General features: G+C 44.4%; 3 protein-coding genes across 5 annotated transcripts in view; 2 read left to right on the top strand and 1 right to left on the bottom strand.

The window, feature by feature from the left end:
• Positions 1-10,607, top strand: part of LOC148144325 (uncharacterized) — a 46,171-nt gene extending 35,564 nt beyond the window's left edge. For all 3 annotated transcript variants that reach the window (XM_087974679.1, XM_087974680.1, XM_087974681.1), the window contains exon 2: positions 4,884-10,607. In XM_087974679.1, coding sequence (XP_087830805.1) covers positions 5,285-6,241 — 957 coding nt within the window. In that variant the 5' untranslated portion in view covers positions 4,884-5,284 and the 3' untranslated portion in view covers positions 6,242-10,607. The remainder of the gene's footprint in view (positions 1-4,883) is intronic.
• LOC148144324 (uncharacterized) overlaps positions 1-12,236 on the top strand; it is a 222,541-nt gene that overhangs the window by 117,689 nt on the left and 92,616 nt on the right. The gene's annotated exons all lie outside the window — the stretch shown is intronic.
• Positions 1-12,236, bottom strand: part of LOC122543538 (uncharacterized) — a 144,810-nt gene that overhangs the window by 88,014 nt on the left and 44,560 nt on the right. The gene's annotated exons all lie outside the window — the stretch shown is intronic.

The following is a 12,236-nucleotide window of genomic DNA, read 5'->3' as shown; positions in this document are numbered from 1 at the left end:
ATTTTTATTAATGACTTGGATGAGGAGATTGAAGGATGGGTTCGCAAGTTTGCAGACGACACAACGATTGGAGGTGTCGTTGACAGTATAGAGGACTGTTGTAGGCTGCAGCGTGACATTGACAGGATGCAGAGATGGGCTGAGAGGTGGGAGATGGGGTTCAACCTGGATAAATGCGAAGTGATGCATTTTGGAAGGTCGAACTTGAAAGTTGAGTACAGGATTAAAGACAGGATTCTTGGCAGTGTGGAGGAACAGTGGGATCTTGGTGTGCAGGTACGTAGATCCCTTAAAATTGCCACCCAGGTGGACAGGGTTGTTAAGAAAGCATATGGTGTTTTGGCTCCCATTAACAGGGGGATTGAGTTTAAGAGCCGTGAGATCTTGTTGCAGCTCTATAAAACTTTGGTTAGACAGCACTTGGAATACTGTGTCCAGGTCTGGTCGCCCTATTATAGGAAAGATGTGGATGCTTTGGAGAGGGTTCAGAGGATGTTTACCAGGATGCTGCCTGGAATGGAGGGCTTATCTTACGAAGAGAGATTGACTGAGCTCGGACCTTTTTCATTGGAAAAAGGAAGGAAGGGAGGGGACCTAATTGAGGTGTACAGGATAATGAGAGGCATAGATAGAGTTGATAGCCATAAACTTTTTCCCAGGGCAGAAATTGTTAACACGAGGCGTCATAGTTTTAAGCTGTTTGGTGGAAAGTATAGAGGGGATGTCCGAGGTGGGTTCTTTACGCAGAGAGTTGAGAGCTTGGAATGCATTGCCAGCAGCAGTTGTGGAAGCGAGGTCATTGGGGATATTTAAGAGACTGCTGGACATGCATATGGTCACAGAAATTTGAGGGTTTGTACATTAGGTTTACCTCACATGAGGATCAATGGTCGGCACAACATCGTGGGCTGAAGGGCCTGTTCTGTGCTGTGCTGTACTGTTCTACATTCTAATTATCCTCAGTGACCTGGCCTCCACAGCGTTCTGTGGCAGTGAATTCCATAGATTCACCACTCTCTGGCTGAAGAAGTTTCTCCTTACCTCCATTCTGAAAGGTCTTCCCTTTACTCTAAGGCTGTGCCCACTGGTTCTAATCCCTCCAACCAATGGAAACATCTTCCTAACTTCCACTCTTTCCAGGCCGTTCAGTATTCTTTGTTTCAGTTAGAACCCCCCTGCTTGTGGGCCTATTAACCAGCATCAACTGCATCCTTCAGGATGAGTTACAGCAGGGATTAGGTTCAGCAAACTGAGAATGGAGGGAGAGTGTGTGGGATAGAGATTTTCAACTTCTAAAGAATAAGCAAGGAAAGAGAGTTCACTATAAATTAGAACTGATCAGGTGGGCTGATTGGCCAAAGTGTGGTAGATGGAGTTTAATTCAGAGAAATATGTGGTTTGCATTTTGGTCAAGCAATCCAGGCAGGACTGACACCGTTAAGGGGAGTGTTGCAGAACAAAGAGACCTTGGAATGCAGGTTCATAGTTCCTTGAAAGTGGAGTTACCAGTAGACAGGATAGTGAAGGAGGCATTTCCTTTATTGGTCAGTGCATTGAGTATAGGAGTTGGGAGGTCATGTTATGGCTGTGTAGGACATTTGTTAGTCCACGTTTGGAAGACTGCATTCATTTCTGGTCACCCTTTTACGGGAAAGATGTTGTGAAACTTTGAAAGGTGTCGGAAAAGATTTACAAGGGTGCTGTCAGAGTTGGAGGGTTCGAGCTACAGGGAGAGGCTCATTCGGCCGGGGATATTTTCCCGAGAGCATTGGAGGCTGAGGGGTGACCTTATTGACGTTCATAAGAGGCATGGATAGGGTGAATATCCAAGGTCTTTTCCCCAAGGTAGGAGAGTTCAAAACTAGAAGGCATATGTTTGAGAATTTTTAAAGGCATCTGGATGGGTACATGAATAGGAAGGGTTTAGAGGGATATGGGCCACCTGCAGGCAAATTGGACTAGATTAATTTAGGATATTTGTTTGGCTGGGCAATTTGGACCAAAGGGTCTGTTTCCATGCTGTATGACTCTAATTTTCTTTGGTGAAAGCAGAAGTGTGATTGTGAAGGCTGGAGTTTCAGAGCAGCTTTCAAAGATGCTTTGCCCTTAATGGGAGCAGAATAAGTTACTATGAAATCCTGCATTTGTGAGACAGCAACTGAGTGAGTGAGTACATCCGGGATTTTGGTGGAAAGTGGGAATTCATTGCACTGTGGGGATGAAGCCCTACCTATTGAGTCATTTCTGCTGGTGAATGAAACCAGGTCTCAAGATTAGGAGGAGTAGATTCAGGACACAGATGAGGAGGAACTGCTTTTCCTGGAGTGTAGTGAATCTATGGAATTCTCTGCCCAAGGAAGCAGTAGAGGCAGCTTCGTTAAGTTTGTTCAAGACGCAGTTGGATGGGTTTTTGCAATGATAGGGGAATTAAGGGTAGTTGGGACAATGCAGGGAGGGGAGGATCTGAGTTGAAACTTTATTGCTGGAACAGCACAGCAGGTCAGGCAGCATCCAGGGAACAGGAGATTCGACGTTTCGGGCACAGGCCCTTCTTCCGAAACGTCGAATCTCCTGTTCCCTGGATGCTGCCTGACCTGCTGTGCTGTTCCAGCAATAAAGTTTCAACTTTGATCTCCAGCATCTGCAGACCTCACTTTCTCCTCCGGGGAGGATCTGAGACAATGGATAGATCAACCATGATCTTAATGAATGGCAGAGCAGGCTGGATATGAAACTACAACCCTGCATTTCCCATGGCTAACCCACCTAACCTCGACGTTATGGGCAATTTAGCATGAACAATCCAAATCAAGGCCAGTGAGCAGTGTAGTGATGTGGGAAATGAACTTTAGAGAATGATGGGGACAAGGAGAGTAAATGTACCAGCAATCAAAACTGGATTCTAAAGATCACAAAAATTGAAACCAGAAACGGTATTTGAATGTGTGCTGCATTGTAACAAAAGTGAATGAGTTGACTGCACACATTGAAGAGAATAATTGTGATCCGAGACTCCTTACAGAGACATGGCTTCAGGATGGCAAGCATTGGATCCTGAATATCGAGGGTTTGGTCAAATGGGAAGCGAGGTAAAGGTAGAGGGTTGGTGCTGCTAATGAAAGCACTGATCACAGAGTGTCAGCTCGGATTTCAGGTCCTGATTTCTTGGTCCTGTGCTGATCTCCCTGTTCCCACAGCGTAAGATGTCGGTCTGTTCTCCGTTTTGCTGGATTTTTGCGGAAGATTTGCCCCCCCCGCCGCTTCTTTTTTTCACTTTCCGGAACAATACAGCATTCAGCCAATCAAGCCCCAATCCACAATTTCCCAGCCTGTCAACCATCCAGACACATAGTATCATCATAGCAGGGAATCACACGAAAAATGAAACCAAATTTGAAACGAATAGGTGCTCGTGTTTAATGTTTGTTCATTCGGAAGTAAACCAGAAATGGGGGTCTCCCAGGAGTCCGATTCTGTCCTACTTGAGGAATTCTCTCTCTCTTACATCTATCTATGAGAACCCAGCTATGATTTACAACAATATTTACACCAACAGAAGTAAGGCATCTGTTCTCAAATAGACAGAGATAAACAGGATGGAAATAGACATTTTCTCTCTCATGTGTGCACACACACAAGTCCACAGGAGTGAGTGTATATTTGCAGAATTATATTTGCAGAGCTGAGTAGAAATGTCACTTTGTTATTAAAATTATATGGAGAAGGTTCCTTCCAGGAAGACTGGGGTGTGCATATTAATGATACCTGCAACCCATTTGAAAAGATGAAAGACTTAACAATCCAGGTTTGTTAAATGTATCATTTCAGTGGCAGGACACTGTCATGTTTTTCTATAAATTCTGTGTCGTATGATCTTATTCTCCACAATCACCTGATGAAGGAACAGGATTCCAAAAGCTAGAGCTTCTAAATAAACCTGTTGGGCTATAATATGGTGTTGTGATTTTTAACTTTGTCCAAGTTAGGGGGGATTGGCTATGCTAAGTTATCCATTGTACCCAGGGACGTGCAGATTAGGTGTGATAGTCAGGGAGTAGAGCAACTGGTCTAGGGGAATGGGTGTGGGTGGGTTACCCTTCGAGGGTTGGTTTGGACTCGTTCGGCCAAGTGGCCTGCTTCCACACTGTGGGGGTTATTTGAAGGGAAGGGATTCCTGAAAACTGTGCACCTCGCCCCTCCCCTTTTGTTTCATCCCTTTTCCCTCCCCCTCCCATTGATGGCATCACAATGCAGCAGTGGCCCTGTCAGTTTGAGTGAAGCTCCTTCTCTTTGGGCAACTCTTCATCCTGGGAGGGACAGAGAGGGGAGGGGGGAAATCTATTCACTTGTGGCAACTGGAGTGAATCCAGGGAGGGAGCAGACGCTGCAAACTCAGGTATGTGTCTTAATTACCCGTGTGGGGAGGGGCTGTTTTCCCCATTGCGCCACAGCCTGAGAGGTGACATTATAGACTTTTATAAAGTCATGAGCATGGATAGGATAAATGGACAAGGTCTTTCCCTTGGGATGGGGGAGTCCCGAACTGGAGGGTCATAGGTTCAGGGTGAATTGGCACTTTTTTGTTTGCTTCCCAAAAGCAGACCTGCTCACACTCAGCAGTATCCCAGTGTGGTGAAAGATATTCACTTTCAGGTGGATTTATCTTGACATTAGTCTTGATGTTTTTGCTTTTCTGCCCCTGTAAGATCCTGAATCAGCAGCTTCAGGGGAATTAGTTATATCAGAGTGAGAACAGAGTGGGATGGTGCTTTCAATTTTGTGGAGTAACAAAAGACCAGAATATTCCGCAGAAAGTAGAATTGCTTGTTTTGAATTTTTACCCTGCACTGACAGTGATGACTTTTGTAATCTCTTTTAAACAGTGGATTTGAAGATAGAAGCTTCAAAATCAACGCATGAAGTTCTTATGCCGGAAACATTGACTCTCCTGCTCCTCGGATGCTGCCTGACCTGCTGCGCTTTTCTAGTACCACACATTTCGACACTGACTCTCCAGCGTCTGCAGTCCTCACTTTGATGTCAATGTCTGACAGTCACTCAATCCTTCGGGACCGCAACAATTTTCAACTATGATTCTGTGAGAAGGAGCAAAGCATTTTGGTTCCTGTTTGAGTACGTTTTCAGCATCAGTAGGACTGGATGAGAGACCCTACTGTTGCAGCGCATTGAGTGTGGGGCGTGTAGCAGCATCTACAGCCTGGAAATAGGAATTGACGACAGGGAGGGGCTGGAAGTGTGTGTGTGTGCAGCTGAAGCTTCGGCCATGGAGAAACCTGAGGAATCCCACCCCGTAGAGAAATGGTGCAAGTGTGGTGATGGCGGAAAAAGCTTCCATTTCCCGTCTGCCCTGGAGACTCATCGGCGCATCCACACAGGGGAGAGGCCGTTCTCCTGCCCAGAGTGTGGGAAGGCCTTCAGCAAATGCTCCGACCTGCTGAGGCACCAGCGGTCCCACACGGGGGAGAGGCCCTTCAACTGCCCCAAGTGCGGGAAGAGATTTACCCGGGCCTCCCACCTGCTGAGGCACCTGCGGGCCCACACAGGGGAGAGGCCGTTCTCCTGCCCTGAGTGTGGGAAGAGATTTGCCCAGGCCTCCAACCTGCTGTCCCACCGGCGGACCCACACCGGGGAGAGGCCCTTCAGCTGCCCAGAGTGTGGGAAGGCCTTCAGCAGTTCCCCCAACCTGCTGAGGCACCGGCGGGTGCACACGGGGGAGAGGCCCTTCAGCTGTCCTGAGTGTAGGAAGGCCTTCAGCGATTTCTCTTCCCTGCTGACCCATCGGCGGGTCCACACTGGGGAGAGGCCCTTCAGCTGCCCCGAGTGTGGGAAGGCCTTCAACAATTCCTCTTCTCTGCTGATTCACCAGCGGATCCACACGGGGGAGAGGCCCTTCAGCTGCCCCGAGTGTGGGAAGGCCTTCCGCCATTCCCCCAACCTGCTGAGGCACCGTCGAGTCCACAATGGAGAGAAGCCTTTCAGCTGCCCTGAGTGCGGGAAGGCCTTCAGCAGTTCCCCCAACCTGCTGAGGCACCGGCGGGTGCACACGGGGGAGAGGCCCTTCAGCTGCCCCGAGTGTGGGAAGGCCTTCAGCAATTCCTTCAACCTGCTGACCCACCGGCGGGTCCACACAGGGGAGAGGCCCTTCGGCTGCCCCGAGTGCGGAAAGGACTTCACGCGCTCCTCCCTCCTCCAGAGGCACCAGCGAGTTCACATGGGGTGATTGAAGGAATGACGGCTGAGTGCCATTATCGACTGGACTATTAACCCAGTTCCAGGGGGTCCCGGGTTTGATTCCCACTGCAACAGATGGCGCTATACAGGGTATGGGTTGAAATTGCTGAGTGAGTCAATGCTTCCTCCAGGTTAAGGCTGTACCAAGGATCCAATTACAAAGGGACATCTTGGTGCTGACCAATAGTAAAGAAAGTGATGGGGGGGTGGGGGGAGTGTGTGCGCTTTGACTTTGAGCTGTTTAAAAAGCAGCTACTTTTTTCTCTGCCATTTTGCTGGGCGGATCTGAAGCTGTAACAAAGTTGGGTCGCAATAAAGGTTACTTGGACTTGCTGCCGGCCTCAGACTCTCATTGAAAGTTTTGAGCTCCAAGAGTTTTTGTTTTCAAGCTGTCATTTCTTTCAGCCTCCTGCACTAACCTTCCAATGTCGCGTATCAGATGGAGTCGTGAATGAGCAGCCAGTATCGTGAGAACTTGTCAATTTTTCAGGAGTGCAGAGTGTGTCATTTCATCGGCGTTGTAAAGTTTCCTGGCAGCATCAGGAGGTGTGGGCTGTGTTCGCGAGAAATTATATGGAGGAGCCGATGTTGGACTGGGCTGGATAAAGTTAAAAATCACACAACACCAGGTTATAGTCCAACAGGTTTATTTGGAAGTATGAGCTTTTGGAGCACTGCTCCTTCATCGGGTAACTGTGGAACAGGATCATAAGACACAGATTTTATAGCAAAAGATCACAGTGTCATGCAACTGAAATGACATATTGAACAAACCAAATTGCTGTTAAGTCTTTCACCTTTTAGAATGAGTTGCAGGTTTCAGTTCATTAATCTGTAAATCCCAGAACTACTATTAATTCACATTCTCGAGATGACTTAAGGTTTTTTTTAAAAAAGTGACTTCTCAGCCCAGACAATGCATTAAAAGTGTGAGGTTCGGGTCTGTCAGTATCCCAATCTTGAATCAGACTGGTTCTAGTTCCCAAGTAGGAAATTATAAAATATTACACGGATTGACTGACTACAGTTTGTGCACTTTTTGAGCAAAGTAGAATGTATCTGCAAACATAATTCTGCCAATACAAGTTTGCCCAAAAAGTGATGTGTGAATGCGTGCATGTGAGTTTGTGCATGAGAGTGCACGTAAAGTGTGTGCATGTTTGGTAAAGTGACTGTGTGATGGAGTATAAGCCTGTGAGAGTGTTGGGGGCGTGTATGTGTGGGTGTCTTAGAGTGAGCTATTAAAAGCGAGGGCTTGTGTTTTGCTAAAACAAGGAAGGGCAGGACTTGTACAGATAATGCTAGGGCCCTGTGTCGTGCTGTAAAAGAGAGACATGGTGGGGTTCAGGTACATAGTTCTTTGAAAGTTGCATCGCTGCTAGACAGGGTAGTCAAGAAGGCATTTAGCATGCTTGCCTTCATTGTTCACCCCATTGAGTATAGGGGTTGGGACATCATGTTGAGGTTGTACAGGATGTTGGTGAGGCCACTTGTACAGTACTGAGTACGATTCTGGTGGCCCTGTAATAGGAAGAATTCTATGAGAGAGGGTTCGGTAAAGATTTACCAGGATGTTGCCAAGACTGGAGGGTTTGAGTTATAAGAAGAGATTGGGACTTTATTTATTGGAGCACAGGAGGTTGAGGAGTGACATTATTGAGATTGATAAAATCATGAGGAGTGGAGGTAAGGTGAATAGCAAAGGGCTCTTCCTTAGTGTAAGGGAGCTCAAGAATCAGGGGCATATTTCTTTAAAGTGAGAGGAGAGAGATTTAAAAGGAACCTGAGGGGCAACGTTTTGACTGAGGTGGTTTGCATGTGGAATCTGGATGAGTACATGCATAGAAAGGTTTAGAGGGATATGGGCCAAACACAGGCAAGTGGGACTAGTTTAGTTTTGGAATCCTGATTGGCATGGATGAATTGAACCAAAGGGCCTGTTTCTGTGCTGTACACCTCTCTGAACCAGAAGTGATCTTATTGAAACCAGTAGAATTCTGAAAGGGGCTTGACAGGATAGATGCAGACAAAATGCTCCTTTGTTGGGATTCTATGACTCCCCCGACAATGTGGAAGCAGGCCATTCAGCCCATTTATTTTACTCTGGCCCTCCGAAGAGTTTCACTCATATCCATTCCCATCCTCCGTATTTCCCATGGACAATCCATCCTAAATTGCGCATCCCTGATCATTATGGGTAATTCAGCACAGCCAATCCACCCTAACCTTTACACCCTAATCTATAAATTACCTCCTCAAAAATGAAATTTAAATGCAGAGTTTTTCTCTAAGAAAAATGTCACTCTGACTCAATATTCGGACGCAGACAGAATTCACACCTATTGTTAGAAAAGCTCTGCATTTGAATGATATTCTTGAAGGTAATTAAAATCATATTCTGGGATTAACATACCAAAGAACAGAAACCCATTCGAAAGGTGAAAGATTTAATCTAAAATTGTTTGATGCATTACATTTCCATGACACTGGACTCCATTGGCTCTAAATTCCATAATCATGATCTCATTCTCCACAACCACCTGATGAAGGAGCGGCGCTCCGAAAGCTAGTGCTTCCAACCAAACCTGTTGGATTATAACCTGATGGTGTGTGATGTTTAACTTTGTCCGTGGGAAGCACATGAGTTGTGGGACTGGAAACGGTTCTTATTTTGTGATCTATTCCAAGTGAAATTTCTCCTCTGCGCAGGCACGGGTGAACAGTTTGGCTTTTGTGCTTTGTGCGAGATCGGGCTAGCAGCTTTTAAATCCTTATGTTAAACAGTTCAAGTAAACTGTTGATCAGCAATTGTATTCCGAGAGTGGTACTTCCAGCTCTGGTAATCCTGTTGCATCAACAGAGAGGGGGAGGATGTCACATCTGAAGAGCAGACAGAAAAGTTATTTCGCTTGTTCAGTCAGTTGAGTTGGTTCCGCACTCGGATGAGACTGGATACTGCTTTTAATGGATCATAATTAAATGCTACAATGGAACACCTTAAATTCGAGGAATTTTGAAAGGGCAAATGGAACAGTAACTTTGAAGAGAGATGTTCTTCCATTTCTAACCTTGGGTGAACCATATGAGGCATTTTTATTGATAGCTCCATAATCATCATCCTGCTGGATTTTTTTCAGGGCAAACAATTTCTGGTGGGAGAAATTCTGTATCCTGGGAAGGTGGGGAAATTTTTTAAAAAAAGGCTGTTAAAAGCATTTGAACTGTGGGCCCACAAGCCCTCGTGGGAGCAGTGCATTTGCCAAAAACATTTCGGAGGAATTCTGTCTAACTGTTGGACTGAAAGTAGTTTCCCACTGAACGTTAAACAGGTATTGAGAACGTTGTGCATTATAGAGTGTGTTCCTGAGGACTGGAGGAGGATTGAACTTGCCAACGTGAACAACACTTTGCAGAGAGAGGAAATTTCTCGGGAGGTTGATGGAAGTCAACAATTGTCAGATTATTTCATGAAAATAACAGCTTATATGGGGATCCCAGAAGAGGGCTATCTGTAATGAGCACACAGAAACAAACCCTTCAGTCCAGGCCAGCCAGATATGCTAAATTAATCTAGTAACCCATTTGCCAGCATTTGGCCCATATCCCTCTGAATGCTTCCTATTCATGTCCCCATCCAGATGTATGTTTTTCTTCGGAGAATACGTAGGTGAGAGCCTAGATATGCTATTACTCAGCCTTTCCCCACTGAGCTTCACCTTTCCTTCATGCTACTTGTAGTTGGAGAAGCCTGAAAGTTGAAAAGGATTTCCTGGGGAAAAAAAACGTTTATTCAAGATCGGGCTCAGTGATGGATTTTCTAAAGCTTGGCTATTGTAGATTTCAATCAGACAAAAAAACTTTCAGTTGTTCTTGTCCAAGGCAGAGTAGATATTCTTTTAAGGATAATTGAGATATCTACATTCTTTACAATGTTTTTCCATCATTACCAGTGATTGTCCATCATTTGGTTTATTGAGCATCATCTTTTTGTGATTCACCAGAGATGATTTGAAGTGAATTCTGTAAGATGCTTTTCTATTTTATTTAACTTTACCTGGCTCTTTAAGGCAAAGATTTTCTTTTCATGTGATTGGTATTAAAAATATCTCAGTGTATAATAATGAAGCAGCTCATTTGTTCTGAAATTATTTCAATTAGTTGGACAATTGCCAAATAATTGCTGCACAACTGTTGCCAATATTGATACCCAGGAAAGCTATTTTGTTTAAAATATTTCCTTTGTAAAGATCTTATCCAAATTATAAAATGATTGTATTTTCATATGAAATAAAGTTTGCAGTGTCTTATTAAATAGTTGAAAGTAACTTTGTACTTAATTGCTCCATTTGGGATTAAACATTGTGACTTTGATAAAAGTGATCTTTCACAATTTATGGTGAATCTATTAACAAACGAATGTTGCCATTTGCTCTTGAATTACCACATTTTCAATTTGAAATTCTTGAATGAGTTGAACAAGGGGTAAAAAGTGAATATTTATTGCACTTTTTCTGAAATTCTCTGCACTGCCATTGTATTTGGTTAAATGTATGTAACCCTCTTCATACCTTTGTATTTCTTTGATGTTTCATTTGTCAGTGCTGCTGCCCAAATAGCCTAAAAAAAATGTTTTGGCAGTCGGTGAAGTTGTGAATTTTTAGTCTAGTAACATTGTTTCACAATTGAATAATCTGAAGATTAATTTAGGCACATACAAGAACATCAAAGAGATTGTGATGATAGAAAGTCAACATGCAGAATTGCCAATGAAATGTAAACTGGCTGCTCTTAATTTGGTACAGACTAAGTAGAAATAATGGCATTGTACACAAACTGTGTGTCGTGTGAGTTCAGAATTGTTCTGATCCTTTTAATTCTGGCACATGCAGTGTTAGCAGCACCATAATCTGTTTTATTTGTTCGTGGAATGTGAGCATCACTGGCAGAGCCAGTATTTGACTGCTAAGAACACAGATATGAATATTCGGTGAGGTTGAGTTGCAAGGTCTACTGTGGCATAACAAATTGTACTGGCTTGCACTGTACTCTGACAAGACAGAGACTTTTGGGAGGAGGACAAAAATAGGAATTTCTTCTTCAATATTGATGCTCCCATTTATATCTCTCAAAAGGAGATTGTTTGGTCCATCAAATTAATAATGGCTCTTTTGTTGAATTAGTTCTCTACATCCGCATATATCTGGAATCCTTTTCTTTTCAAGAATTTTTTGCAATTACCTTTGCCATTTACTGGTTACATTACCCCTTCAAGATCATTTCAAATCGTAATAACTTGCTTATTTCCTTAAAAATTAACCATGTCACGGCCACCCCAAACCCCTTTTTCAAAGTGGCTGCACTATTTCCAATATGGTCATGCTTTGTAAATATTACCATATACCATTAATTATGTCCAAGTCTCTTTAGATTTCAATGTATCGTTTTAAATATAAAAATGCCCCGTTACTTGTAGCTCAGCCCTTTAAATGTGTTCTGTTCCTCTAAGCGCAATGTATATTTACCCCTTTTAGATATGAGTATGTCTTCAAAGTTTGTGCGAAGATTTGTAGCTCGGGTGCTCGTTGTTGTGGTTCTGTTCGCCGAGCTGGAAGTTTTTGTTGCAAACGTTTCGTCCCCTGGCTAGGCGACATCATCAGTGCTTGGGAGCCTCCTTCGAAGCGCTTCTTTGATGTTTCCTCCGGTGTTTATAGTGGTCTGTTCCTGCCGCTTCCGGTTGTCAGTTTCAGCTGTCCGCTGTAGTGGTTGGTATATTGGGTCCAGGTCGATGTGTTTGTTGATGGAGTTTGTGGAGTTTCAGGAACCACCCCAACACACACAAACGAAGCTGCATCAGGAACCACCCCAACACACAAACGAAGCTGCATCAGGACACTATTCAGAAGGGCCACAACATACTGCAGTACACCAGAACTGCAAAAAGAAGAGGAACACATACAAGGTATTCGCCAAAAATGGATACCCGC

Source organism: Chiloscyllium plagiosum, unplaced genomic scaffold (genome assembly GCF_037043375.1).
Source record: "Chiloscyllium plagiosum isolate Xiang-an unplaced genomic scaffold, Cpla_swu_hap1 HiC_scaffold_27, whole genome shotgun sequence".
Taxonomy (NCBI): domain Eukaryota; kingdom Metazoa; phylum Chordata; class Chondrichthyes; order Orectolobiformes; family Hemiscylliidae; genus Chiloscyllium; species Chiloscyllium plagiosum.
The sequence above is the reverse complement of the archived record's forward strand: the minus strand, read 5'-3'. Positions and strand labels throughout refer to the sequence as shown.